The sequence below is a fragment of the Formica exsecta genome, unplaced genomic scaffold (genome assembly GCF_003651465.1).
Source record: "Formica exsecta isolate Colony F162 unplaced genomic scaffold, ASM365146v1 scaffold15, whole genome shotgun sequence".
NCBI classification, from domain to species: Eukaryota; Metazoa; Arthropoda; class Insecta; order Hymenoptera; family Formicidae; genus Formica; species Formica exsecta.
In genome coordinates, this window is record NW_021848825.1 from 2,577,724 (window position 1) to 2,602,492 (window position 24,769).

Here is a 24,769-nt window from a genome sequence, read left to right on the forward strand (position 1 = left end):
TTTGATCTCATTTGAAAGATAATTTAATTCCGAACAAAAAGTTTCCTATAAACATGGGTCGAAAAATGCTTCCTTAAAAAGTTAGCGCCCAAAAACCTGTGAAATCACGGTTATTTTTTACATTTTTACAAATATCAGGGAAAGTATGCGTCTTTTAACAAAAAGTACCGAAATAAAAGTTGTAGAGAATTAAATTATCTTTCAAATGAGATCAAAGTTATTGTATTGGATTGAACGGAAAGTTTGTGCCGTTTTTTCGGTCTTCACCTCTTAGTAAAAAACGGAACGAACTTTCCGTTTAACCCAATAAAATTATATAAAAAATATGATCAAGAGATAATAAGTGTATTCGTTTGCGAGTTGATGGACGATCATGTGTTCAGAGAAATTTATGCTTTCGTATAGTCGTGCAACAACTCATCCGCGAAATGTAATAAGTCTCGTCTAACCTAATTAATTAATTTTAACTTTTTGCATTGCGCCGTAAATTTTGGTTTAGTCACCCGATAAATAAAGAAATTTATATGCGGATCTGTTTAAAATTATGATAATTAACTATGCAATTTCACAACGTGCAACGGATGAATGGATGCTGAGATCACTTGAGTTAATCTGTTGTTGAGCGCATTTTTCTCCGCGGGTATCTGATTCTAGTATATGAAACTCGGTTCGTTAATTTTCTCTCATGCTATCTGACGAAAAAAACAGGAGATCCTGAAACTGCTGTCTCGTCCTTGAATCGATCACGTTGATGGATGCGATACGATGCAACGGAAACAAGAATCTGCTTGGTATTTCAATGTCAGAGCTTATGGATTATCGTGTGATACCTGATGCGGCAGTAAAAAAGAAACGTATCCGCATTAATCGAGTTTTATCATTAAAACCATCTCACGTACTTCGATACATATAACTGTACGGCGGCATATACCTGCGACATATTGATTTCGCGCATTATAACGGACTTCTTGAACGTGCGTTTCGTATGACCATCGACGTATGTAAGTTTTTGTCGATTTTTTATGGAATTCAAATATCTCTCTTGTAACCGTAAAAAAATATTTTAAAATCCCAAACAAGAATTTAGAATTTGATCTATCAAATCTATCTAAAAAAATGAATGTGTAAAAAATATTATAAATAAAATAAAATCAGAAAAATCCAGAATTTTGTGAATGCTTCACAAAAGGACAAAACAATAGTAAACGATTAAGACAATTAAAACAAGTTCATTTAGTATAATGCAAGAGTGAATGTGAGAGTGTGTGTGTGTGTGTGTGTGTACTCGCGAAGGAAACTAAAGGGAGCATCGGACGGCCCCTCGCACGAACAAGAATCCCACGAGATATCCTACTATCAGTAACTCCACTCGACGCTTCAGCAGTCGGAGAGCCGCTAACACAATCAATTTACACAGAATACAAAATATGGAGAAATAGAATAAATTTTAAACAGTATATGTACTTTTCGGAGCTTTTTTATATAAAAGTTACATATCTATAGATGTTCCAAAAGGAGAAAGTGCGTGGATAATTATACAAGGAACTAGTTGTTTATCTTTTGGTATGTGTTTACGCTCGTTATGTTCACTTTTATTTCAGGAAGACGATCAACACCCAGCGTGGAAAAAAATACTTAGAGTCGCACGGTGTGTTAATAGTTCCTTTTTTGCTAAAACAACGCTATACCGCATTCCTTGATCAAGCTAACGAGGCGTTCGAGTACAATTCTCTCGGTGGCACACAGGCCGGATTATACGAACCGCTTTCATCGCAAGTATGCGGCATTGTGTATGCGTAAACATATGTTACGCAGATGCCGCATTATTTCTTCGAGTTAATAAACTCGTGTCATCGATTGCACCGACTTCAACGCCCTTGAGCGAATCCATAAACGCTCAGCGTTCCCATTACGATCTCGCGCATATGCAACTACGAATGCAAATGTAGTCTACATCGCGTTCTCAGACCTCGATTACAGACATCGATCATATCGGTGATCATTGCTTTCTATGCACGGATTATAGTGATTGACAGTTGATCTTGATTATCTTTGCACTAAGAAAGGCCTGCGTAAGAAGGGTTTAAATGCGGAACGAATCAACCATCTATATGTAAATAAAATTGTTTTTCAATTTAAAAATGATGTTTAAAGATTAAATGGAGCTTTAAGGCAGTATTTGCTGCATAAAAGTAAAAAATAACAATAGATAATAAAAAAAATCTCGCCTTATTAATATTAATATATCTTTACATAATGTGTTTCTTAATGTGTTTTTTCTACCGTTAATTCTATACTACTTGCTAATAATCAAGAAATAATATTTAAAAAAATTGGCATAAAGAACATAACAAGATATGGAGAAAAATTATATAAACTTATAAGATATAATGTGAGAACTATATCGGACAAGGGATCGGCTAGAGAATCCGGCTTATGACAATTCATGAATAATAACATCGCGTAAAGAGGAATTCAAGTACAGTTATATTTTCCACTCATTTCTACGCGATACAGGTAGTATTCGTTCGAGCGAGCATATATGCACGTATGTCGTCACCCACTTTGTTTTTCATGAAGAACACGTATTTAACGTGGCCGAAAAAAAATTATTATGTGATACGATAAATCTGTAATTTATTGATTCCGCGGTCAACAAAACGATTAATCAAAGTCTAAAAACGAATCATTCATTCGGTTGTGCCTAATAAATATTTAAAGACTGCAAAATAATTACAAATTAACAAAAATAAATCATTTAAAAATACATGTACGGAATAGTGAATTTCTGATTTCCGCAATTCCACAGTTACAGTTACTTCACAATAATACGTTTTTGTGATTTCATAACAATTATCTAATAATACGTTTCTACCTTACATGTGTTATTAAATTTAAACATACATTCTTAATTTACCATTTCATAACGGTGCATGACGAAATTCCACGATATCATTCATTCGTCCCGCGTATGCTTAGATTTAAGAATGAGTGTAAAAGATTAGTATAAGCTTTGTATAACTTTGTATAGATTAATATAAGCTATATATAGCCATCATCACACAGTCGATTGCTGATTCACGCAAACAAATCTACGGTACGAAAAGGTGAATCTCCTGAAACTATGCCGAGTTATATTGTTATTATATTATTGAATTAATACATATTATATACAACAGCACGGGTTGTTCACGCACATATGCACGCGTGTGCGTGCGCAGTAATCGCGTGAGGGTTCATGCCCGTTCCTCCGTTCACCTTAAAGTGCAATAGAGATAGAGAGAGCGCGTTACGCATAGCCGATTGCGCGCGTAGGTGCAATAGAATATAAAAGGTAATAAGATGCAGTGTACTTTGAGAGATATGTGGGTTAATCGATGATTGCAAGTGGAGCGAAACCCACCTCGGGAGGTGAGACGTTTCGAAATATATTATACTTATGGCGACCTTCGCCGGATGTCACCTCGCGTTTCATCTCCCTTTCTCTACCGTTTGGCACTGAGCCGCGTGTGTGACGTGCGTGAGAAACGCATCTTGTATATGCGGAATGATATTTCAAACACGGGTTCTTCCGGACTGCCATCGCCTTGGGCTAAATGGGCCTACAGACTCTTGGCGCCAGCATTTTAGAACGCTAGTTATTCTCGCAGTTACTTTCTAATGTTTAGCTCTCCAAAACAAACTTGTTTTGTTAAAATATTATAATTTTTGTTAAAAATATTATCATATATTTTATTATCCTTTTCAAGAAACGCGATGCGCGTGTATATCTACTTCGACTTATTAATAAATTTAATAAATTTGGTTAACAAATAAAAAGATTATTTTATTTAATCTATTTAATAAAAACTGCTTCGGTGTGCAAATTAAAAAAGTGCATCTCTTTTCTCTCTTTAGATATTTTGGATAAACAACATCTACTTTTTTAAAAGATAGTTTGCTTTTTACAAATCAGTAATCGTTAGCCGAAAAGCGTTTCAATTATGTTGCTAATATATGATAAACGCGGATAGCTCTCGCAAGAAGCCAACTGTACGATCGTAAAATTTTATTGGCACATTATCGGTCGATTTGCCATTGTTCCCAGTTAATGTATTATTAAATTTCAGCACGTACATAATTGTGAGCCTTCATTATAATTATTTGCACAGTCATATATGGTAAAATCATTTGTTAAACCTGAGCGCAAATTTTACTCGGTAAAAGTTTCATAATATATTGTCAAACAATAATCGAGATCATGATAAATTCCTCTTACGATAAAAATAATAACTAATGCTTTTAGAAATGTGTGATTTCTCATAGAGCGAGAAACAATGATAGCGTAATTTATGTATGAAGCGTAATTTCACGCATAATCGTATCGTTCCAAGGCCTCTCGGACTTTGTTTATTAAGTTTGTCGCGACCCATTATATTAATACTAAGGCGCGGCATTTTATGGTTTCTTCCTCTAAACATGAACGTGAATCGCACGTATTGCGTAACGTAACCATTGTATTATGCGTCATGAGAAAAAGATAACGTAAGTGACATTGAGCCGCCATTTTTACGGAGACGCGAATAATCGAATGGCCCTCTAGTAAGGTCGTGCGAACCGGATTATAATTGCGTCAGATTTTGAGAACTGTTGGAGAAAATTCTATTTTTGCACGATATTGCGACGCAACTAGCACAGAACAAACTCAGTTAAACGTAAAAATTCTAACGAAATGAATTATGTAAAAAAACTGCGCAAAAGTATCGTTTATGCGGTTGGTTGTTGCATCGATCAGTGATACATATTTTGTCCGTAATTTGCAATGAAAAAGAATTGTGTAATCCTTATATGTGAACTATTTCGTCATTCTTTTATCGCGACAAAAAATATACTTGCGATAGCTTATCGTTCTATTTAAAAATCAGTTACAATTTTATGAGCAAATTTACATTTTTACATCACGCAATTTTTATTGTGAAAGCTGAAAATGTTACCAACCAACATGCAATCATTTCTATAACGTAGCAAAGCGAATAAATGACGGGGACTATCGCGCAACAGATGTTGCATTCAAACGAGGTGGACCATCTTCCTTTTACTCGCGATAAATCTATCATGCATTAAGTGGGTGTTACGCGTGGGGTCGAATGCGATTATTAGGCGATTACGCACTTTCACACTGATGGGCAGTTCCGCGCGATAGGCAAAATCACAAAGGACACAATAAAAAATTGGGATAATAAAATTGGAGACTATGCAAAGAGCACCCCATGTGCCTCTACAAAAGCTACTTAGTGCCTAATAAACACACTCGATTAAATTCATTGATATACCGGACGATCGTAAGTAATTGAATCGAACTAGGAAGACGTTCCTTTATCTTTTTATTTTATAAACACAGATGTTATAGAATAAAATTATTAAAATTGACGGTTTAAAATATTAGGAATTCTTAAAAATTTATTTACATTATCGTATTTTTGTGTGAAAGCTATAATAAATGAAAACTTTGCCAACGATTACTCAATAAAGGATTAATTTTGACATTAACTTTCTACAATTAAACTTGTTTGTTAATTTCTGTTTCCATAGCATTAATTTGAGATATAACTCTTAAACTTATCAGAATATTTAACTATCTGATGCTATGCAGTTTCGACTAAATCTCGATTGGAGAATGAAAATTGCAAATTAAGTAGTTCGGTAATTGCAACTCTTCTTGATTTTAAAATACTTAAAATATTGTGAAAAGGATGTTTCGACTATGCGGTACATCAGATATCGGACAGCATCGTCGCCTTGATCATCGCGTGACTACCGATTATGATGGAAAGTTGCATCCCGGTTAAGAGAATACGGCGAACTAACAACCATAACCGCCTTGTGCCGATTTGCGCTTTTGCAATCAGATTTTAAAACTGATTTGCCGATCGCGATTCGTGACACGACCCCGATGATATCAAAAAGCTGTTTGACCGGATGTAATATTGTAATCGTTCGGCGAATAACTTTCATGCGCAGATATTAATACGAAATATTATAGTATTGTTGATCCATTATAAGAAAAGAAGAATATTTATAAAATGTAGTATGCTGGTAAATTTATAAATCAGAGAATCAATCTATAAGATTAGATTAAAAATTGCATTTTATTTATAAAATTAAATTATATTAACAAATTATAGTAATAAAAATAAAATATTTTTTTAAATACGCGTTTTTTTATTACTTTCTCAAAATTCAATTGTATAACTACACATCTAATTTAGCGTTTATGTTTGTTATACATTTATACAATTAATTGGGGGAGGGGGGAGATAACCTTGATATTATTTAAATGTGCTTCTTAGTCTTTAATTATTTCTTTGATTTAGATTCAAGATTATTTTCTATCTCAATTTTTTTTTTCCAATCTGTAAGTTAAAGTAATCAATCGAATGTTTATTGGCAAAGTGTACCATGAATTAGACTCTATTTTCCTTTACATCGAGTTACATTTCAATCGCAAGAGTTTTGCCATCTTCAAGATCCGATCAAACTTCACCAAATTCCTCGGAGTACATTAAACTCAACGTCGGATGTTCAACAACAATCGCCCGTTATCGTACTTTGATTCGTGAAGTAAAGATAGCGGTTTCTAAATGATGGAACTTTGACTGATTTAACGAGTTGCGATCGTCGCCGTTATAGGTGGCAACATAATACTTCGTTCTTATTCTTGGCATGACTTCTTCGTCTTTTCCGTCTATGGTGTGCAATGTAATTGGGTTACGAGAACGACCGTATACATTGTTACGAGCCTACCTTGACAATACCTTGACGATTCCTCGACATTATATCCTGTCCCATTGTACTCCGTCGCAATTTTAAAAACGTTTGTACTTTGATTGCGGTTCGACGGGCTATTTCTCGACGCTTATCTCACTCAAAGTATACGACGACCTTTACTTTTCTTATCAACTAGTGCGCGTATTATCTATTGTCACGAATATTTGCACGCGATACCCGCTAGAAAAAAATCGAGACAGATTTGAAATAACTGCAAACTAGCCCGACCTTAGGTCCATAACGCGTAATGTAAGATAAATTAGTCCTAATTATTATCTTAAGATACACTGCAACGATATCGCGTCTCTTTGAAATAGTTGGACGAACGATAATTTTCATCGCCATTAAACTTATGGCGGCTTCAATTGATCACTCTTCGTCGAACAACTTCGTCGTGTAATTACTCGATGCTCCATATACCGTTTGCTCGTCGTGCAGGATCGAGAAACGCGGATCGTTCCAATAATAAATCGCCAATAATTTCGTTCCAGTTCCGTCAAGATGACCCAAATAATATGCTTTTCGACCATCGCGGCAATAATCGGTGACAATTATGACAGCGTGTAGGAAGCGCAATGGGGGTCATTAGGCCGCGAAAGAGATAAAAAGAAAATAAAAAAGCAAGAGGAAAATGGGGGAAAATACGAGGGATAAGTACGTTTTTGGATAATGACGCAACGCGCGCTCGAGCATCCTATATAAAACGGATAATTGAAGTGGGTGCAACGTGATTAATTAATGTCCTGCACAATCGATCGTTGGACAGGCCGAGCTGGCTTTTATATCTCGCTTGATCGTTCGTTTCGCATCGCCGTGAAACTGATTAATTAAGTAACAACTGTCCATGTTGGATCATCGAACCTTTATTGTGCCCTGAAACTGTCTGCGCAGACTTGGATGTCGCCGCCGAGAGAAAGTTTAGTCTTTCGCAAGAAGGAAAAATACACTCGCGGAAGGCCGATTTCGTTCGCAATAAATTTTCCACGATGTGATACCGCTCGAGGACCAACATGTTATTATCGCGCCAAATTGTGACTCGTCGCGTAATGCTCCGTAACATAACGTTTAATACATCTTCGTGCCCCTTTAATTGCTACGCCAAATTTCACATAATCGCGTGTAATTAACCAAACGAAAATGTATGACGTCTGGTCACACAGTTTTTATTTTATTTTTTCACCATCCTTTGAATATTATCGAGTTTACTTGCAATGTAACTGTATGAATACGGATATGAATATACATGTAACTAGTAATTATTGTCGACAAATTGAACGTACTTTCACTTTATGTTATTTCTATGAAAATAAAATCGCAATTATGAAGAACTTAAAGAAAAGTAAATACTTTCCGCGCAAATAATAAAAGAAAATAAAATACATAAAAGAAAAGAATTTACGACAAAATTAATTGCAACTTGATGATTCCAGTTAATCGCCGATGGAAAATTAAAAATTGTTCAGGAAAAATCATATATCAGTAACTTTGAGAAAGTTTCGAGAAATCACGAGAAAACCACAAAGTTTGCGGGTCGAGAGAACAAGTTTCATCAATATTCGTTATCAAAGAACGGAAGCAAGCACTCGCAGGCATCAATCTTTGTCCCGCTATCGATTGATAAGAAAAGACATCGGTACTCACTTATAGTAATGGAGATTCGAGTTTCACTCGCTGCGAGAGTGTTAGTCAATTCTCCATTATTCGGTTTAGCTGATAGTAGATATATATGCGACTCTAATTGCGGAACTTATTCGAGAAGACGGCCCCTATGTCCGTAAATTAATGGCCACGATCGGATCGGCTCATTACACGGTGCCGGAGAGATTCTAATTAACTAGGTGGCGGGTGTCAGGAGGAAAATAATTGCCGCTATTTACGGCGCACATAAAGTTCTCGAACGATTCTAATTTACGCGCCACGCATGGTAAGAGTCGTCAAGAACTATGTCGGTTTGTGAAACACTCGAAGCAAACCTCAGCAGGCGGCGCCACGCTTTTAGTCGATTGACTTACCGATCAGAATCTGGACAATCAAACGTGCATAAAACGATTTAATGATAACCATCGTTAATCCCACATAATTTTTGTAGAATTAAAAAATTATTTCAATATAAAAGAATGTTGTAAAGAAACGATATAAATTTGAAATGTTACGTATAAAAAATCTGTTATCGACTGTAGAAAGATCAGGTTGTAGTTAGGTAGTTAGGTACCTAACTACTAGACTAAGCAGGTAGACAGGTAGGTAGATAATACAGTGATCTGTTGCATGGTTATCATAGTTAACAGTACATTGCCACGATTATTTACAAGAAATTTGAAGAAAATCGTATGTGGCTTAATTTCTCTCAGAATTAATTTTAAAAATTCCAAAAATTATCTTTTTGTCTCAGAAAAAATAACAACATAAAGGAATTAATAATAATTTACTGTATTATAACATTTTATCATTTTAATTATTGAATTGTAAGCAATGAGACAATTTAATGTAAGTATACTCGAGCAAAATATGGGAAAAGTTGAAAGCGTAACTCTGTGACAACTTTTACAAACATTTTCAATGAAATATTTCATGTATTTACTTTTTTCTAAGAAACAAACCATGCATGTGTACCTGACAATTTGCATACTACAAATTGGTGTATAATAAATGAATCGCCGAACAAAATCACGTCGGTTATATTTTTGAAGATATCATGTTATGCGCTGACGATGCACGTATCACGTGGCACGCCTTCGAGGAACAGTGATAATTAATGCAAACGAATGACCGGGCACGTCTCATAAAGACCACCGTCTTCAAGCATATTTCACTTCCACGAATTAACCAGCGAGAGATACCGTCCAAACGCGACGGAATAAAACCCTTCCCTTGATCCTGCAGTTACTTTTAATTTGCGCGGACATTCCGCGGGAATGAATATATAGCTAAAGTTGTCTCAGTGGACGTCCTGTCTTTTACCGTCCTCTATTTCATTTTAAGGACGCGCTTTCGATCTGACCATATTAAGACTACACAGGTGCAAGAGAAATAATCATTTTCGCCTCCTTCTCTTTTGATTTCGTCACGACTTCTTCCGCGTTAACCGCGTTCACTCAGTTGGCAGATAAATAAAAAAAAAGATGAACGAGTGCGCGCGCGCACTTGGCAGGGGTCTTTGCAACAGTTCGCCTGTCACAAAGGAATCTTTTATTATCTCGCGCTTATTGCAATCGCCTTTTGAGTCCTCGACGGAATTTCTTTCGCATCGAAGCGTGACAGGCGACTCTCAATGGGTCGCGAAAAAAAGTGAAATCGTCTCTTAGGAGAGCGACTCAATTCTTGGGGCTCTCCTTTTAATTCCATTAACCGCTATGGGACAATCAACGTTACGCGTTACTTACCATCGACGTGAAATAAAATTTCTCGAATTCGCGCTCGTGAAGCCGCGCTGACGCCAAGTTCGTCGCTATGTGCTGTGCGTGCTTCGACAGAATGTCCTCGCCTTTCTTGCAAAGCCAGGACAGTATCTGTAATAAAAAGAAAAGTCAAATGTTAGAACAATATTCTTAGTTTTTGTACAATATTATCGGCAGTCAAAGATTAGAAATTAGTTTTAAAAATTTAGTTAAGAGAAATTTCTAAAAATTTATTTAGTGAAACAACGTACATATGTTAAATGATTGACAAATACCGGTCTTGATAATTTTGAAAATGAGGAAGTATATTCAATAATATTTAGCTCATTCAAGACCGATTCATTTATATCTTATTACGATTATTTTTCTCGACATTAGTTTCGGAAATAAAAGTGATGGAATAACAAGCAGAGAAATGTAGTTGTCAGTTGATGGTCTGCCTTTCATTCGCACTTTATTTCGCTTGCTTTGCTTCCGTATTCTTGAATGAGCTGTCGAGTAAGTTGCAGACAAAACTCAATGCACATCAAATGATATTTTAAAGCGTAACCGGTCCTGAAAAAAATTGAAGAGATTTTACGTTGGACATAATAGTATAATTTTATACTCTTTTATACTCTCTCTTTTTCTCTCGAAAATTCGAAGATTTTCTTCTAAATACACTAATATTCGCGAGAAAACATATTCTATTCCTCTTTTAATAGCTATACCCGCTATGTTCGTATCATTAACATTGAATATTAAGTGTATTGAGGGTAGAAAAATGAGGCTCTTGTAAAATGATGGGCGGACTTATATCGAGCAACGGTTAAAACGCGGGACCATTCTCGTGAAACGACGCACACAATTTCGCCCGACGTGGTGAGAACGTTGTGTCGGTATTTAGTACAGTTGGACAGTGAATAATCGCCGCGCGCATCCGAATTCGCCGGATAATTAAGGATCTCCGGTGCGGCTGTCCCTGACTTGGCAGCCGCAGAAGAGTTATTTATGATAGTTACACGGGATACACACATCCGCGGATTATGAAAGATATATGTGTGTCGTTCCATTTCAATGTAGATATAATACGGTTACTCGTCGATCGATGACTCCCGTCGTGATTAGTCATGTCTTATGCAATTGCTCTGCAAGAGAATCTCTACCGATGCTCGCGATATCTCTCGTTACGCAATCGCACGATCCTCATTAATGACATAATCGTGATGGCAGGACAGAAATGATTCTTTGATAACGATCGGGCCATATCGAACGCGTGCTCTCGCTCAGCATTGCCACATTTTCCGTCATGCTCCAGAACCCTCAAACAAACGATGGACGTATCGTTGGACGAATTATTGCTTATGACAACTTAATGCTTGTTTGGTGAACATATTAATTGTCTGCACGATGACTCGAACGATATACATTTATAGCATTGGACAGTTACAGAAAAAAAAATTATAGTATGTAATAGATTTAATATGAAAATGTCAAAATATACTATAAATATCTATTTCTGGATTTTATACATTTGTGTGAATGAAAGAAAATTATAAAAACATTCTAAATAGTAGCGATAATTATTATCATTATTCTCCGTTACGTAGAATAAAAATTGATCATATAATAAGATAAATTCCATAGTTTCATTTAATTTAATATACTATTTATCTTTTTTTTAAATTAAAGATTAACCTCATTTACCCGATTTAGCTCATATATGATCTCTGGCTCGATGGCACTTTGCGTTTCCTCGTCGCGATAGTTTCACCTGTCAAACGCATACCATCGAAGGCCGAAGCGTGTCTCCTCGAAAGAATCTACAAGTACGACGCGTACATCGAAGATCTTGCTGATAATTAGACCGTCTCTATGTGTACGTCGTGCGTGATAAATGGCTAATCGACGTGTCATGACGTACCGGCCGGCAAAAAATATGCGGGGTTAATTAACGGCAGCAGCCGCGGAGTAGAATGCATTGCTAAGGGAAGGAGACAAGAACGAGCCTAGAAAATTGTTGAAAGAAGAGAGAAGAGAGAGTGCAACAAAAAGAAACTTTGCTATGAAAGACCGTGGCTAAAATTAAATCTACGGATCAAGCTCTCTCTGCAAACATAAGAACATTATCAATCTGAAATATTATTTATAAAAAAAAAATACAATATCATTTTTTTAGATAAAAAGCAATCTTAAAAGTTAAATCACTGCTTTTTGCAATCTCAAAAATTCTCATCTAAAGATAAAATAATATCTGATATTATTCGAAGTAAGTATGGACATAATTATATACACGATCATCAGAGAAAGAAGCGAGGAAGAAAGCGACACCGCCTCTGCCGGTAGACCTCGCCAAAGAACACGATTGGGCCCGAGGAGAAACGGAAACCGCTTCGATCATAAGCAAACAGTGTCTTATTTGGGTCACTGGGCCGCGTTAGGTGAGCCAACGATCGAATGTCGTGCACATACGGCTCTACAACACGCGGGTCTTCGAATGCGCAAACCATTTGTGGGATGGTGGATATAGAAGCGAGCAGCGATTTTCGCGTATCGACTTTGATCTTGTACGGTAGGATTAATCTCACGCATAAATCGTGCCCGAGAAGCACGCACACCGCCGCGATTTCTAGGTAAATATGCGAGAAATGGACACGCGGATGTGCATTGTATAGATTAGAAGTGGTATTTATGCCTCGTGCAATGTCCATTTAAACGCCTGAATGTTTAAATTAGCCGAACATAACATGTCCTGTGTAACGATAATAAAAGATATGAGAATATTATAAAACGTCATATCCTTATACTTTACAAAAGTAATATAAAAGTAATATAAAATAATAAAAAATAATATGTACGTGCGACCAATAATATAAAAAATATATAAAACTCCGTTAAAAAATAATTTCGAACTTAAAAGTAAAAATATCATAAAATGATTAATGATAATTGTTCTTCCGTTAGAGTTTGATATTCTTTCATCGATGCAAATATATCAGACAAGCATTGATGTTTCTGCAAGTTTTCGTCTTCAAACATTGAGTTATCGATCGGCGAAGCAAACGTGGGAAATGAAAGTTAAATCACGCGCTAACTAATGTACATACTCGTGCCGGTTCTATAAAAAGATTCGAATATATTATCATCGGGAGAATTATATGCATTAAAGTCGCCGGTATTTAACAAGCGAGCGCGTATGAATATTTCATCCCGTGATGCAACCGAAGCGTGACGCTCAACCCAATTACGAATTTTTCGGCATGTGGATTCTATCGAAAAGCGTGAGGCCACTGACATCGTATCGATATCCAAAGTAGGTATCGGTTGTCGAGCAGCGCGCGTGCGAGGCACGGACGTGGGAAGTAAAAACTAAATCGCGCGCGAGAGAGCAAAACGTGCACCTCGCGCCTGTTGCAAAATTATTGCTGTAAATCATCACGCTAGAGTTGCATACTCGGCATTAGCGGAGGAAATCACTCTCGACATCGTGCACGCATTCCGGAACCATAAGAGGCGAAACACGCGATGAGCACCTCATTATTATCGTAATACATTTCTTATTTCCTTCCTTTCTACCTTCTCGCTTCTCTCTTGAATTTCTTTGCAGATATACTTCTTGGCACTTGAAAATACGACTTTCCGAATTTTCTATTTATTAAAATGTAATATTTTTAACATTATTTTTTATAAGCGAAAAACATGTTTATTATAAATTTCAAATAAGACGGCGCGTTACATCTACATGGAATAAACTTATAAAAGATTTTATATACAGAGACTCGCGTGAAATCATAAACATTTACAACGAAAAGAATTACAAGAAAGACCTGTTATAATATGATGAATTCTCACGTTAATAAAATTCGATTCACAGATCAGATATCGATATAAAGTGGAAGAAAGTAATCAAGCACTAAAAAAAAAAAAAATCACTCGCGTATTGATTTGAATATCGTTACCGAGCACGATTCGTGCTATTACTACCGGGACGATCCCCATGAGATGCAACGCGGGATCCTATACCGTCCTGTTAAGGGAAAGATACACGGGAACCTTCTCGATCATAAGCAGACCTTAGGTTATACGGGTCACTGGGCCGTGCTAAGTGAACGACGATCAAATACCGTAAACACGTGTGCGCGCGTGTGTACGTGTGTACGTGTATACGTGCGGCGAGAAGTTGAGTCAGGTGCGAGAGCGTGCAAACGAACGTTGCACCATGAGAGAGCCTCGTCTTCCTCCACTTCCTTCTCTCCACCTTCTTTTCCCCATCGTAACATGCAGCGATCTCACGCGCCGCGACCTCAACGTGGACCGCGTGCGTTTTATCTCGCCTCCGCGCGCGCGCGCGCCAAGCGTGCAAACGCCTAACGGGCGATAGGTATTTAGGTTCCATCGTGTGATTCTCTAAAGTACAACGAACATATAGGTACAACAAAACAGATAAATACAACAAACATATATTGTCGCGGTTTAATATCTTAAAGGTAACGGACTGTTTTTGTTAGTTTTATGACTGTTTTACAAAAATATGTTCAAAACTATGTAAATATTTGTATATATAAGATTAATTTGTATATATATGTAAGATCGCAAAAATATCCAAAAACTTCAAGGGGACAAGTGTGCACGAATTAAAAATTTCACGTGTAGCTGAATATTTTTTAGTGACGGACGGATGGCAGACCAACGCTTTGTAAATTATCAAAGAGGCTTGGAAAACTCTGGCCGCAACGAATAAAAGTCACAGATACAAACGACGTGCTTGAACAACAACAAAATTTAAAGAGGAAATATAAACATAAAATAAACGGATAAGGCTCATGGGAACTCGCTGCAGTCATATTCCAATATTATAATGAGGTGGAAGACTTCGTGCATAATTGACTTTGTACTCGTCCTGCTACTTTTTATGAAGCAGGGATGAAAAAACTGTCATTGCGATAGCAAAAATATGTGAACATTAGTGGATGCCATGCAGAAAAATAATTTTGTATTAGTTTTCACGTGTATTGATCGAATAAATAATTTTTGAACAAGTCTCATTTATATTTGATCCATCCTAGTAATTATATGAGTTTTAACTATAATTCTCTCTCTCCATTGATGATAACTGCGATATGCGAGATAACACTAGATTTAACGGGGATCATATCAATGCCGCCAATATATTTGAAACTTATGATGGAACTAGAATCTCTACTGAAACGCTTCCGCGTGGTGCATCTTCTCACGCGCGCGTGGACCGTAGCGATCGCTTATCGCTTATGGAAAACGTGCGACGTGTTCGATTCGATAGCATTCGGGCTGTGATTGTCGTAATGTTGGCTCCGCCGGCTTACAACATCGGCCAATTACATCGATACCGGTGTGGTATACAGTTTAGAGGAGAGAATGACGCGGATCGCAAGTATGTATGTGGGAGTAGTGACCGCTTTTGGTCCATAATATGCGCAAGAAGGTTGAATAGGTTGATGTCTTTCGGATAAACGCGTCGTCCGTGACATACAAAAAGTTTCTGTATATCTTCGATATATTGATTATTTGATAAGAGAACCGTTTAAACGATATACATAAAATAAAAGAGATACATCTATAAAATATTGTATTAAGATATTTATATAATATTCTCTGGATTGGAAGATTTTCAATTGTACCGAACCATCATAATTTTACATATCTAAAAATATTTAAAAATGCATTTACAATGATATGAAATTTGTTCACCGATAAAATATCCGTTAACTTTTAACACAATGTCAATGTTACTTATTTTTTTTTTTTTTTTATATGTAAAATATAACACAGACAATTGTATCTTTCAAAGAAATTTTAACTAAATCCGATCACAGAATACAAAATATCGAAATCTCAATCGAATTAAATATATTAGAAGTAAATTTATTATATCCACATCACACATACATATATTGCTTCATCGATAAAAAGATCTCGTCGGCTAGTCATGCAAGTATCTCCGTTCTTCGCATAATTATCTGGGCGTACACATGCGAAAGTAAACCGAGAGCTAATTCGATCGAAAGTATCCCGAGTTTTTGCCGCAAAGCTGGTTTTATTCGGACGGAGTATGAGAGCGAGATATGCGCATGATTCTCCGCTTCCTCTCGCCTCGCGATGAAGATCTTCGTCGTAATAACGACGCACCTTCCCGAAACATGCGTTTTACGACACCGCCTCGTTTGAGTTTCGGGACGCGAGCCTCGTTTTATCGTCCCAGATTCGTGGGGGCACACGTCTCGTCGGCGAACGAATGGAAAGAAAAGAGGACGTCGAACCAGGAACACGTTGACTTAGCTCGGAGGGCTGTCGAGACCCGAATTTTTATCCACGATGACAGGACTATCAGCGCGAAGCGGTTCATGCTACTTTCGTACGAACGATCGACCGTACTTAGCGAATTAACACGTCGTGCTTGAATACATATAGGATTAGCGCGTATCGTTTTTTGCAAATTCGCAAAATTGTAGAGCCGTAAATTGAAATGCTTCGTGCACGGGTTGCCGAGGCGCAAAAGTGGATGTGTAACTCTTGCGGCAAGTTAGTTTAATGATTCGGACGACGCGCGATTCGAATCTTCAAGTTCGACGTACGGTTAATTTGAATTTTCGAGATGCCCGAGATTGATTAAAAAGCGAATGGCGCGGCTGCCGATTTGTCGACAGAGAGACTCGCCGCCGATATTCAAAGCGGGATTAATTGAAAGTTTCACCCTCGACGAGTAGCTCCGTAATTTATCTTCGTCCGCGTGACGCACGCGCGTATTCACGCTGAATACAACACGAATATTCGATGAGGTGCCTCTCGACTGCAATCTAACGAGCAAAATTAACACCTAATTTCTAGTTATACATCTATAAAAGCGTTAGGTCTATACATAATCAATTAACCCGTGAAAGTTCAGCGCGTATTAACTGTTTATGATAGACACAAGTTTAGGTTTCAGTTAACTGAAATCAAGGATAAGACTGAGATACGTTACAAATTACTCGTTATTGCCATAAAGGATAAACAACGGTTATAAATGTGTGTCGAAACACAAAGCAGCCCATTGAAAATGATTAAGAGATGTAATTGACAGTATATCTCACATTTATACGTTTATATAATTAAAGATTAATTATACGATAACATCAAACGTTTCTCACAGTCAATCAGCAAAATCGTGAATCATAAAATACTAATAAATTTGACGATCGTATAAAACACGCAGTGATGTAGGTATAAAATGTTCCTCTTGAAATTCATCCAAGAAAGAACTTTATAATGTTGTGGCGTCCCGTGGAGTCGGAAAGGATCGATTGTCAATAGAGAACAGAGTCGAGAGAAGCGAGGTACCGATTCGTCGAGAGGGACCGTGCAGTGTCAGTTTCGACGCGCGATTTATTCGTCCGACTATTTTTCGTATTTTGACGTTGATACCATCTCACTCTACGGGACAAGAGGTTTGTTTCTCCGATCTGTACAGCCGCTAAGTCCGGCCAGGATTAATGACTCTACGCCGGTGCGGGTCGCCCACGCGAGAATCCGCGATTCGCTATCATTCAAAGCTTGATTTCCGTTTCACGCGACGTATACCTGTCAATTGAACCGTAACGTAAAATGCGCGCGGATGGTTGTCGGTGCGGCCGATTTTGATTGACGTGATAATTTAGATATTAAGTCATTGCAACACGTATCGCGAATGACGAATGAAGAAAGAGATACGTAATCTATATATATATATATGACATTGATAATATATAATCAGTATAATTTCGTGTAAAATAAGAAAATATTATCAACAGCGTCATATTAAAAAAAAAAAAAAAAATCCGTGCAGTTTTTTGTACCGGCATAATAGCTTTATGAAAATTATTTCAATAATAATATTCAATTATAAAAACAACAATCGGATTGATGTTAGAAATTGAATGATCATTAATCTGTATTACGTGATTGCATTTATAAATATTGATCCGATTAAGATCTCAAAATATATCTTATAAACCACAATGTAACAATTTCACAATGATATTTGTCACATCACATCTATGTATCATATATATCAATAAACGGTAACTGTTAATCATTTCCTTTGCGACTTGTATCGTGCTCTGACTGACAATCAGTCCTCGAGGAACTCGGAAGATCGAATCGCTCGTCGAATCGAATTCTTCGATGCCACACAGGCGCGTGCTGTCAAGTTGAACGCGAAGTTGACAGCGCGCTATCAATCAACAGGAAGATACCGGGAGAGATGAGATGTAGGAATATTATGCGAGATGAGATTTATCGACGAAGCTTCGATTATAAATAAAATCTAAAGCGGAGATAGCGCGCGCGCCAACACTACACACTCAAGTATGATACTTTTGTCTGCTAAAGATTGATTCACCGGAGACTTAATTCTAAACGTCGCGGGCGTAATATTAGCATGTATAAATCGCGAGAGCCAATGATTGATAGAACGTGTTCCACCACCGATCATACTTGTCATTGGTCATCGGAGACAAATTGCAATACTTTATTCATGAGCTATTTGAGATTTTTAGAGACAAAAATATCAGAGCGTAATACGCGGTGAGATTACTTCATGCGGTCGCAATTTAAAAGGTTTATCATCTCGATTTAAAAAAGTAGGAGCCGAAATTCAACTGGACGGTTGGTGACTGAAAGTATCGATGGCAGGGCCGTTATATGCATGTATATGTGTGTCATGCACGCAATCAACGTCTCAATGAATAATCGCACCGCCAAAGGCTGCTTTTACCATGATCTCCCATCCTCCTTCTCGTCGCAGGAAATATGGGAGTGCAAACGAGACTCGGCACAGTGATCTGACATTTTACCGCGAATGACAATAGAAATTATAAAGAGCCGAATAATAGCTCTTCTCAAATATTATAGGTTGCCTTTATCACTTTTCAATTATAAATTAATCTGTTATAAAAATAATAATTATGACGTTAAAATATAATAAAATAGGAAATTCATACATACACATAAAAATTTTAAACAAAATACGTTAACCTTTATGTCGAATCTATTATTACATCGAGGAGAATATTGTAAATATAAAGTATTGGATGTATATATATTAATTCTCAAGAACAAGTCGATGCAAACTTCTTAATATAACTCGATAATTCGCATTATTATTGATAAAAACAGATATTATGACAAGCAAATTACAGCTTTGGCATTAAGTATCGATTTATGAATGCGATAAAATAATATTTTTATCATAATCATTAATACGTTTACGCAAAGTGAAACGCTCAATGCACAATAATCAGCGTTTATATGCTATCATAATATCGATACTTGCATAACACAAGCATTCGTATCATAGACCGCGTAATGTAATCTAATAAAAATCTGATAACATATATCGCTTTCAATTTATAATCTTATTTAAAATAAAATATGTCGGAATGTTTGCATCGCACATACGTGTATTTGTGTTATGTTGTCATATAACATTTCTGACCAAATTTACTAGGTGCGAAACATAAGAAGCATAATAATTTTAACCACGCTAATAATTATCATCGCTATAATTGCCTCAAGAATTATACGTTTAGAATGCTCACCGCGCGAAAGTCGGTAAAATTTAAGCGAGACTCCATGTGTGATATCCACATAATATGTAATATTTTCAATGAGATAGGTTTTAATATAAATAAATCTACCCATACATAAATATTACTTATATATATCTGCACATAATTCTCATTAGATTTTTAATAGATTATATTGCCCGCATCGCGAAAGATGCCACTCCATCAAAATCACTGTCTAGCACAACTTGATCTAATTTTAATGAATCGTCTATAAAATAGCCGATAATTATACGATCGATCCATCATGTATCATGCGATCGCATAGCTTCGATGCGACGGTGAGTCGCAAAGTCATGGACAAGCTAATTGATTGCAAGACGTCATACATAGTAAACAGGTCGGTACGAGACGCACGACAAACGCCATTCCGATGGGGACTCGCATACGAATGCATCGCGACACGATAGTTATCGGTATCGTCGCAGGATCTCGTTGCAGGTGCGTCATTGATTGGTCGTGCCACCCGATCGAGATAAACAATAAGACGAAAACAAACCGGGAAGTGCCTGGCATTACGAAGAGGTGCAAGCGAGGTAATGAGGATACAATTTACTCCTAATAAGAAGATACGATTATATTTTACGAGTGAACTCCTTGCTTCCGCACCATACATTGCGTCTCTTCCCATAAAACCGTTGTGTGTACAACTTGGCATTAAAAGGCGCGAATATTTTAACAAATGGACCCATAAAAACGATACAATCTTCGGGGTCTCGATATTTTTCGCGATCGTATAATAAAATCCTTCTGTTTTTGCAGAGATATAAGGAAAAAATAATTCCGTCAATGATTTAATTTATTTTATAAAAAAATTAATATCTGGTTATATAAAACTTGAGTTGTGAAAAATTCTTGGCATATACTTTATATATATATATTTTGTAAGAGAATCTAATATACATATATCGCTATGTGAATAATTATTTTAAGAGGAGAAAAACTTCTATTCGTTCTAGACTAATTCTATAGAAAAGATGGTGAAATGAAGGGCGAAAATGCGACTCGTCGAACTCGGGCCATAGATAAAACGGGCTTCCATTAATCGTGCTATTAAACTTCCGGTATCAGCGAGTTTATCGGGGCCTCTTGCTCTAATGGCATCCCGACTGTGTACTCTACCACCAAGTTCACGTCTATCGTTGGAAGCGATTCAAACGAGGGAACTGCGTTTAGTAAAGTAGACGCCACCAACTGATTACGCAGCTACGAAGAAAGGGACTGCGCGGTGTAATGTACATACACGGAGAAAAGAGTCTCTCTATATATACCGAGAGAACCGAGATTATAGTTATTACTGTAATAAAGATACATGGTTTGTTTGTTCTCCGATCCGAGGAAAGAAGGCCTCCTCGCTCTCGTTGGGGTAAGGTTGGTTACAATTTATTTGCCCGCGAGCCGAGGAAGTACTCATGTACCGTCGACGTTAAAATCTCACGCGTAAAAGTCTCATCAACTTGTACGAATTTTTCTTCCGAATCATTTGTCAAGTGAATGCGCGCACGTTCCCAGTTTGCAAAGCATTCCGAATGTAGAATTCTAAGATATAATAGGCGTGTCTATCTCTCCACCGTCATACCTTCACCGTCCGAATGCAGTTGCACGCGGATACAAAATGAGAACTGAATTGACTCGAAATGAAAGTGGTATCACGTTCCACGCGAATATTCGCCGAAAGCGGTCTTATCGAGGATTAAGCTCTTAAAAGGAGAGAATTGCATTCGCGATATGTTTGAGCTCGTAAGATACTGCGCTTGCACGTCGTTACACGGGAGCGAGAGTTTTGTTGAAAATCTAATTTACAACCAGAGATTGCGATCGTGCAGATTACGGGCTATGGATTACAGATTACAGGTTACGGGCGCTCGTTACGAACGGTCTGCCGGTTTGTTCGCAGGTTCTAATTTGCGGCGCAAAAAAGGACGCCGGTGCCATCTCCGACTCGATGGAAATCGAGTCTTATCTGCAACCAGCGCCCGTTAATCGATTGCATTCGGTCTGCTTATCGGCACTTATGCCACGATCGCTATCCCCTGCGACGTTTTTCCTCGACAAAGTATTCCCGTGAGAACATTCATGCCCATAAAATTTACTGTCGCCCATAAAATGCGTTATTACTTCGCACAACGTCATTCGGATTTACATAATATTCCAAAGTCGATGGAAGAGATACTCCAAAAATAAGATACTCCCATTTCTCTCTTCAATTGTATCATTATCGCGATCCAATAACTCGTCAGTCAGAATGATCAATTGTAACCAAAGTGTCTCAGGAGACAATTTGCAAATAAACATATGGAACAAAATGTCTTCTCGAGGTTCTAGAGATATCCTATATAATTTAGGTGATATTAAAGCTTGATTACATCTTAATGCACAATGTCAAGCCCCGTTCCCTTTTCGCCCGTTATTTACGAGGGGGCGGATTAAAGGAGCAATTTCAAGGAACACGAAGCGAGGTAGAAGACACTATCACGCGCGACACAGCATATTCTTTCGATAAGATAAGACCAGCCTGCAACACAGGACCAGACCACTTATGTGACGGTTCTTGGAGCCGTCAGCGTCGGTGCACGAGCGTGAAAACTAATTACACATATACACGCGTTTACATATTCGACATGACGGTTTCATAGTACTCGCTTTTCCTGTTTATCAAACAGCGCTTAACAAGAATGGAGGCTATTGTTTGAGTAGGCGGATGTTGTCGTACCTTCGATCACGCTATGAGAGACCTCCTTGTATCATGTATAATGTGCTTTAATAATTTCTACCTTTTTGAAAAGAACACTGTACAATATTACATATTCTCACGGAATGATAAAGTCGACATTAAAGAGGAAGAGATACAGAGAAAGAAAGAAAGAACAGAAAACAATAGTTTAGAAGTACAATGCAAACAATTTTACCATCGAAATGAAAGTAAATCGTCAAATTTTATAGCTACAAATACAACTTATTCGAAAAGCAAAACAAGGTATTAATTATTTTTTATTCATATCATTCTAATTACTTTTATATAATTTTGTTCTGATTCTCGAAAAGTAGATTTCTCTTCTTTTCGCAAAACATATTTTCAGGTCTAACAAGAAGTAGTTTACTCAAGATAAAATCACGAGTATTGTAAAGGATAATTATCGCGCTGCAATTATATTGCCCAACCGTATCGGCATCAATCGATGCATCGCTCTGCCTCTGGATGCTACAAATCATAAGTTTCTCCAGAGAACATGCACATCGGATTCATTTGATTCGAAGATCGAGCCACTTTCGCCATTCGACCAATCGCTATCCGCGCGGCGTGGGAAGCAGGATGTGCACGTCGGGAAGATACGCGACAGCCGGCGATTCCCGATATGATCTATCCGCGAAACATTCGAAACATTAACCCTGGAAGAAGCGAGAAACGCGCGTCTCCGACCGGTCACTATGGCGCTATGAATTATAATCGCGGGCAGCGGGCGACCGGCCGCAATATAATTCGCCGCGTATGTAATATATTGCGAAAATCAAACACGGATGACAGCCAGTTGACTAGACAAAAGGCGCCATCGGCGAGGCGTAAATCACCTTAGGAGCCGCGACTCGGAACGAGAGAAAACCCTTCTCCTCAGGGGTCATGCCACAATCTTCTCTTATTTCTGTCCATCTTTCTCTTTCTCTCTTTCTCGACGGTCCCTCTCCTCCATTTCGCTTTGTTCGGTGACTCTGTGAAGTTTTTTAAGAGACCACACACTACGATCTCCGACAACCGCGACGACGCAGCGAACTCCTCGGAAAGTCATCGAGAACGAGCGCGTTCTGACCACAGACTGGTGGACAGACCGGTCCACGTCGAAAACCAAACTCGAGAACCTGTCGCACCCTTCGAGAGTGGCGCGATCGGTATCTCGTCGGCAATTCGTGAAGGATTCTCATAGCCGGCTTGTAACACTTTTTTCCCCCGAAATACGTCGTCTCATAACAGCCCGAGGAGAGCCGCATCGATAAAGGATCGACCGTAAACCTCGTATGTCGAACGAGATATCTTCGTTTAATGATTCTTAGATGTTCCCCGGATAAACGATACGAGAAGGACGATAAGTAACGGGCGCTGTAAATTGTGGGTCATCGAACGTGAAATGCCCCAGAAAGCAACGCCGAGCGCGATATACTTTCCCCATGACCAATTCATGAATGGAACGCGAGATAATGGAGGATTATGCGGCGAACAGAGCGCGTTATCAGATATCAATTATGCATCGATGTACACGCATCTTTTTTTTAAATTAAATTGTACAACTGCTCATAATTGAAAGAACAATTACACAAAGGAACATTGTCCCATCAATCGACGGATATGGATACATTATCAATTTAGGAACAGAAATTAATCACTGTCAACGACGATTAGAAATAAAGAAAAAAAAAACATGCCGAGAAACATCACCTAGAGCGCTGTACGTCATGCAGCATGCATATATGAAAATTCTTATGCTATGAAAGTTTATATGAATCATGATAAGCAATCGCTTCGACTCACTTCGACTCACTCGTATCTATATGTGTCAACGAGGAATGTCCGCAAGATATTCTGTGATCCGATCTCATAGAGACACATTTTTCGATCGTTTATCGCGCGACGTTTCAACAATTTGTTATCCGCTCTCGTTCTATCTATGTCCTAGCACCTGGGAGAGCTTGCTCCGAAAAATCAAATTAAAACCTCGATGATCCTAGCGATGGCACGGTAGCAATGTTATTCTTTTTCGGGCCAATCTCATCGAGAGGAGCCAGTTCTAATGGGTACAGTGCACTCGTGCACGACATCACGCGATTATTGACGACACGCGAACGACCAGCTCCAGATTTAATGCCGGTTTCGTGGCTCGCGCGCGACGTTCGTTGCTGCGATCGGATGCTGCGGCAGAGAAGGAGTTACTGAGCCCGAACCGATCTCAGGTTAAGACGTACCTACGCCACACC

The 24,769-nt window shown here is 37.9% G+C and overlaps 1 protein-coding gene across 1 annotated transcript in view; it reads right to left on the minus strand.

Moving 5' to 3' along the window:
- Positions 1 to 24,769, minus strand: part of LOC115232741 (puratrophin-1-like) — a 244,851-nt gene that overhangs the window by 54,334 nt on the left and 165,748 nt on the right. Inside the window, exon 11 of the mRNA XM_029802803.1 lies at positions 10,191 to 10,316. Coding sequence (XP_029658663.1) covers positions 10,191 to 10,316 — 126 coding nt within the window. The remainder of the gene's footprint in view (positions 1 to 10,190; positions 10,317 to 24,769) is intronic.